The sequence below is a fragment of the Cariama cristata genome, unplaced genomic scaffold (assembly GCF_000690535.1).
Source record: "Cariama cristata isolate BGI_N322 unplaced genomic scaffold, ASM69053v1 scaffold16865, whole genome shotgun sequence".
In the NCBI taxonomy this organism is placed as follows: Eukaryota; Metazoa; Chordata; class Aves; order Cariamiformes; family Cariamidae; genus Cariama; species Cariama cristata.
The window spans coordinates 42293-48186 of record NW_009619385.1 but is presented as its reverse complement, the minus strand read 5'-3'; the positions used below and the strand labels follow the sequence as shown (position 1 = coordinate 48186).

The 5894-nt window shown below is 56.6% G+C and overlaps 1 protein-coding gene across 1 annotated transcript in view; it reads right to left on the bottom strand.

Annotated features, from left to right (window-relative positions):
- Nucleotides 1–577: 577 nt before the first annotated feature.
- Nucleotides 578–5894, bottom strand: part of LOC104162510 (multiple epidermal growth factor-like domains protein 6) — a gene marked incomplete at both ends in the record, with an annotated part of 37719 nt that continues 32402 nt past the window's right edge. The window contains 11 exon segments of the mRNA XM_009701248.1: nucleotides 578–737; nucleotides 1554–1690; nucleotides 2197–2325; nucleotides 2417–2545; nucleotides 3071–3087; nucleotides 3089–3191; nucleotides 3395–3498; nucleotides 3558–3588; nucleotides 3687–3815; nucleotides 4376–4504; nucleotides 5521–5652. Coding sequence (XP_009699550.1) covers nucleotides 578–737; nucleotides 1554–1690; nucleotides 2197–2325; nucleotides 2417–2545; nucleotides 3071–3087; nucleotides 3089–3191; nucleotides 3395–3498; nucleotides 3558–3588; nucleotides 3687–3815; nucleotides 4376–4504; nucleotides 5521–5652 — 1200 coding nt within the window.

The following is a 5894-nucleotide window of genomic DNA, read 5'->3' as shown; positions in this document are numbered from 1 at the left end:
GAAGGCATCGCCTGTCCCTGGAAATGCAAACTGGGGGCACTTGACCCGTGCTGACAGAGAGGGTCGGGCTGTGGGCACTGGCTCTGCAGAGTAAGTGCTAGAGCCCAACACCTTGTCCCCACGGCAAATAATAATTTACAGTAAAAGACGATTGCAAATTCAAATTAAAGAAGAAAAAAATTTCAAGTGGTACTTTACAGGAGGCATGATCTCAGGAGAGCTGGGCACGTTCAGCCATCAGTTCTGACAACACTGTTGTACAGCTTCCCATAAATGTGGTTGCATAAATACCTATTTTGGACCATAATTTCAGCTCCGTCCCCAAGCCCAGCACCCAAAAGATGAAGGCCAGCAATTTGCCATGAGCTATCAAAGTCCGCTGACCAGAAACGACCAGTTCTGAACTGTTCCTCCTGGTGTCTGGCCGAGGGCAGGTGCCAGTGCCAGTGCGTGTGCCCTTGCGGTGTGCCCGGAGGCCAGCCCGTGCTGTCGTGGTAAACTGGGTACGCTTGGCACTTCAGCATCACTCAGCTCCAAAAGCAGCAGCTTAGGCTGTCAGGAAATGATAACCGCTCACATGGCTTGTAAACAAGTTCGTTAAACAGGTCGTTGGCTTCTTCAGGTGGCTGCTTGGTCACACCAGGGGAGCGCTCCAGGCAGCAGCAGGACTTAGTGCTCGACCGGCCGGAGCCCTCCCTGGGGCGGCGGTGACCTGGTGGGTGCCGGGGGCTGCATGGCTGGAAGGGAACCGGGACAGGTCAGTCCTCGCGGCATGCATGTGTCGGCTGTGGACAGCCTGCGGCTCTGGAGGGGAGATGCTCCAGGGCTGACCCCCCAGCACTGATGCTCTGCCTGGGGGGCAGCAGCCTCCGCCCCGCTCCCCCTGCACCAGGGGAAGGGATGAGCTGGGAGCACTGGCGCCGCAGCCGGGCTCCGTTGCTTCATGTTGGAGAAGCATTTTTAGGTGGCTGCTTGCAGCCACGGTGTGGAACAGGTCACTTGTCAGGGTCTGTTACTGACCTGGGACCAAGGAGGGGTGCTCAGCCGATGGCAGACGAGGTGTACCACCTGCAAAGCAAGTCAGACCGTCCTGCCACCCATCCCCGCAGCAATGCTGCGCAGCACCCACGGGGGAGTTGCTCTGAGCCAACAGGTTCACTCACGGTTTGGTTTGGGCAGAAATAAGGTGTGTGGTTTTTCCACCATGGTCGGTGCATGGGATCATTTTGTTCCACTGTGCCCAGAAAAGAGTGGGCTTTGTGTCCTGGCTTTACCGTGGGCCCGTTTGAGGTTAGGCTGTGCTGTCAGCCTTTTCTTTAAACCTCCCTCGTGGCTGGGGTGGCGGTGAACAAATCATACCAAATGAGGGCCTCGGGAAGAGACAGGCGCTACACTATGTAACTGGGTTTAGTTGCCAGTACCGCTACCAAAACCACCCCACCAAGGCATGAGCCACAGCCTGAGCATGGGTACCACAGCATCGCTCGGCAGCGGTGCCTTATGCCTTAGGATTCCCCCACCAAGTGGTACTCACTGGGGCACGGCGCCTGTACCTTACCTTCCCAACAGGTCGGTCCCATGTACCCGTTCAGACAGAGACACTGGCCGTTGCGAGCGTTACAGTAGGAGTTGCTGGGAGCACACTGGCAGGTCAGGCTGCAGTCCGGGCCGTACCTGGTCGGTCGGCAGTCTGGTGAGGGGCAGAGAGGTGCTTAGACTGCGGCAGGCTCAGCCTACTTCTGCGCCCGAGCAGAAATGCTCAGACATTTCCTGCTGTGCAACAGGCAGAGCTTGCAGCGGAGACTGAGCGTGAGATAAGACAGAGAGTTTTTTGCCTTCCCCCCAACCCCAGCCTGCTCTTGAGCTCTGATGATACAGGCCATCGGAGCATCCCAAGGCCGACAAGGTGTTCCTTGTGCATTTGATCCTCAGCCTTTTGACTCTGGCGATCTAAATACAAAGGCATTGGAGGCTGGGGGAGCATTTGCATTTAGATCTGACTACAAAGAGAGGATGGAAAGGTGACTACCACTGTTCAGGTACTCTCTTACTCTGAGGGGACACACACAAAAAAGAAAGCCCCCTTCCATGAGAATTCAGCTCCAAGAAGAGGGGTTTTGCACCCATTTTAGGACTGGGCTTCTAGCCTACTGTCAATGCCCCTTTCTCACCATCCCAAGCCGTAGCTCAACTCACCCGAACTGCACTTGGGGCCGGTTTTCCCCGGGGGACACAGGCAGCGCCCCGTGGCTGGGTCACAGGGCACATTGCCGACACAGTCGCAGAGGTGCTGGCATCCCTCACCGTATGTTCCTTCCTTGCAGCCTGTTTTGAGAGGCGAGATACGGCACACGTGCTGTGAGACTGCGCATGGGCTCCCGCCTGTTTCGAGGGAAGCCAGAGGAGGACAGGGTACCTGTCTGACAGCGCTCGCCACGGAGCCCAGCGGGACACTGGCAGCGACCGGTGGCTGGGTCACAGCCTGCTCCGTGCTCGCAGTCGCAGCGCTCCCGGCAGCCAGCTCCATGGAATCCCGGGGGACAACCTGGGATGGAGCCGGGTGGAGAGCTCGTTAAAGCACGGGTGGGTTGAACGCAGGCTTAGCTGTAGACGGCCTCTGCAGCAAAGCCTCCATCAGCCCACCAGAGAGAAGCAGTGCGCCTTGCTCGCTGAGAAGTGCCTAAACGCCTGCAGCTGTTCTCAGTGGCCCAGGACGGGGCTACCAGCTGCCTGCAGCGAGCCTTGGCTGCAGAGCACAGCATTTCAGCTCCGAAGCATTTGCTTGGCTACCCAACTCTAAACTGCGCGGCGGTGATGTGCGTGCTCAGGTGCCTTAGCACGGCCCCTCTGTACCCAGAGAATAGGAACTACCTTCTCTGCGATGACTTCTGATACCTGGGAAGGCTTCACTGTGACCATCAGTAAGAAAGGAAGAGCCCATCGGTGCTCACAGCCACGTGTGTGACTGCAGTGGGTCACACCTCTGTCCTATGGTCCTGCTCGCTGGACGAGCTTTAGAAAACCACCCCTCCCTCTCAAAGCCGAAGGTGTTTCCACTGCCACAACTCACGGTGTTCGCAGTTGTTGGCCGGCGGAGCAGCGGCAGGCGCCCGTCCCCGGGTCGCAGGTTGCATTGTGCAGGCAGGCGCAGCGGAGCTGGCAGTTGGCACCGTACCTTCCCGGTGGGCATTCTGCAGGGAAGAGGCGGCAGTAGAGTTGCTCAGAGGCCAGCAAGCCGGCCCTGGCCCTGCTCCTGCACTTCAGAGGGCCATGACGTGATAAGGTACAACCGGCACAGGTGGCAATAACAGAGACCGGACCCAGTATGAAACAGACTGAGTGAGTTCCACGGTTACTGGGCTGGTGCAGGACAATGCAACCAAGTCAGGTTTACCTAATTCGCAGGACTTCCCCGTCCACCCGAGCGCACATGAACAGGAGCCATCGGCCGTATCACACAGCCCCCCGTTGCGGCAGGAGCCGGGCTGCTCGACGGCACTTTTTTAGCCTGCGGGACGAGAGGCGGTGGCAGTGGGCATGCGGACTGTGGCACGGGCCGAGCAGGAGCATCCAAGCACAGGCAGAGGTCTCAGGGCAAGGAAATCGGTTCCCAGTCAGGACCTTTTCCAACCCACTGCCCAAAATGCTTGCTTGTCCTGATGCACGACCCTGCAGCTAATATTTACCTTGCTCACAGGTGGGACCAGCTCTTCCTGGAGGGCAAACACAGTCTCCAGTGACGGGGTGACAGGTAGCACCTTCCCCACAGGAGCACACCTGTGCACAGTCCTTGCCGTAGTGACCAGCAGGACATCCTGGCGGGAGGAAAACCTTGAGCTGCCTTGATCACGCCATAGCACGTTTGAAGGCTAGAGAGGAAAGACTTTGTAATGGCACATGAGCAAAGCCTTGCGGGGGGCAAGAGGAGCCTGCAGCCCTGTCACCAGCCCACAGTGTGGCTGGCAGACCAGGCAAAGAGCTTTTAGGTTTCCTTCTGCTGCAGGAACGACACATTTTTAGCAGAGAGACAGCAATATAGTGATGGTATGATGCAAAGGCTGATGTGTGGGCCTTTCATAGTGGAGAAATCATTTTGGCAGAAAGGAAATGGAGCAAGAAAATGCTTTTGTGGTTAAGACAGATGGCAAACAACTGGATTCCCGTAGTAAGGCTGGCACTGCGTACGCGAACCTCCGTACTGAAGCAAGGAAAGCATTGCAGGTTGTGAAGTGGGACAAGGAGCTCTTTTTGGGCCAATGCATGAGTCAGGCACTGTAACGCTTCTCATCTCCCACGGGGTCAGCAACCCAGCTGTGTGCAGGATTTGCACCTGCCACCATTCACCTCCTGCTGAGAAAACTCCTCGGGCACTCACCGATACTGCAGTCAGCACCAATGTAACCGGCTGGGCAGTGGCACATCCCGGTGGTAATGTCACACAGGCCCCCCTTCTTGCACTTGCATGGCCTTTCGCAGTTAGGGCCGTACCACCCAGGGGAGCACTCTGCGGGGAAAAAAAAAAAAAGAAACAATGGCCTTGATGCCTAAAAAGACAAGAACAAGGTCCAAACACCCTGGAAAAATCCACCACGTGGATTCATACAGCCATTTCATAGGCGAGAAAGCCAACAGCTCTGCTGGAAGCGGGTTTGTGCCAGGCTGGCACAGGCGATGGGTTTCTGATCCACTTTGTAGTACAGAGCTGCTCCAAAGCCCTTACGAGCCAAACAGCTACAGCGATGCGCCGAGGGCACGCGTGTCACACACATGCATCCCTTCCATGAGCTGCTTGTGTCAGATGTGACCCAAGTATCACTGACAACACAAGCTCCTGCAATCCGTGCTCAGGTGCCTCTGCCCTCCCGGCGGCACACGCTGAAGCGCAGGAACGCGACTGATGCTCCCAGGCGCCGGCTGCTCAGCAGGAATGGAAGAAAAACCCAGAAAGCATTTCTAAGTAATCTCATGGCAAACAGGCAACAACGCCGAGGAGCTTCGAACTCTTCAGAACCTCTCTGCTGAAGATATAGCTGGTAAATATCCCACAATTCAAAAGGAAAATGGCAAAAAGAATGGCCTGAGCGCAGATGAGAATGACATTTTGTTTACATGAACTCCTACTTGCAAATTAGTCAGCGAGGGATACCGCAGAGGTCAGAGCCTTGTGTGCAGGGCCAGGCTTGGACAAGGGAGCAGGAAAACACTTGCCTGGGCAGACTCAGCTCCCGCGCTGTAAGAGCTGGGCAGCGGTTAAGCACAGCATGAGAAAAGACCTCAGCCACGCTGATGAGGACAAAGACAACCACGGCAAGAAACCAGGAGAGACAGCCCATCAGAATCTGTGCTTTGAAGCCCCTCAAGCCAGCTGGCTGCTGGCCGAGCCGAGGCTTCTCCGGCAGTCAGCCCAGTGCCATCCCCCGCGCCGGGGGCAATGGCTCGGCACCGACATCGCCGGTGTGACACCACCTTCATGACCTGCAAAGGTCCGTGATGCAGCAGGGGAACAGAGTGCGCACTCACCCAGCTGGCAGGTGGGGCCGTGGAAGCCGGCAGTGCAGACACACGCCCCGGTGACCGGGTGGCACTCCTGGGTGGCTCCGGCACACTGGCAGATCTGACCACAGCCCTCACCGAAGGTCCCTGGCAGGCAGGCTGTCAGGAGAGAGGGCACCAAGGTGACTCAGATTCACTTAGCAGGAGCTATCCCACCACTCTGTGCAAGACTTTTTTCCCCCTTTTTATTTTAAGCCAGGATTTAGGAAGCCTTTTATGACAGTGAAAGTTGTCTGCCACCCAAAAAGCAACGGGACTGTCATGCAAATGGTTCCCTGACTCCAGGAAAGACTTGAATTGAAAAGAAAACTGAGTATTTAAAGGCATTAGATGCTTTTTGC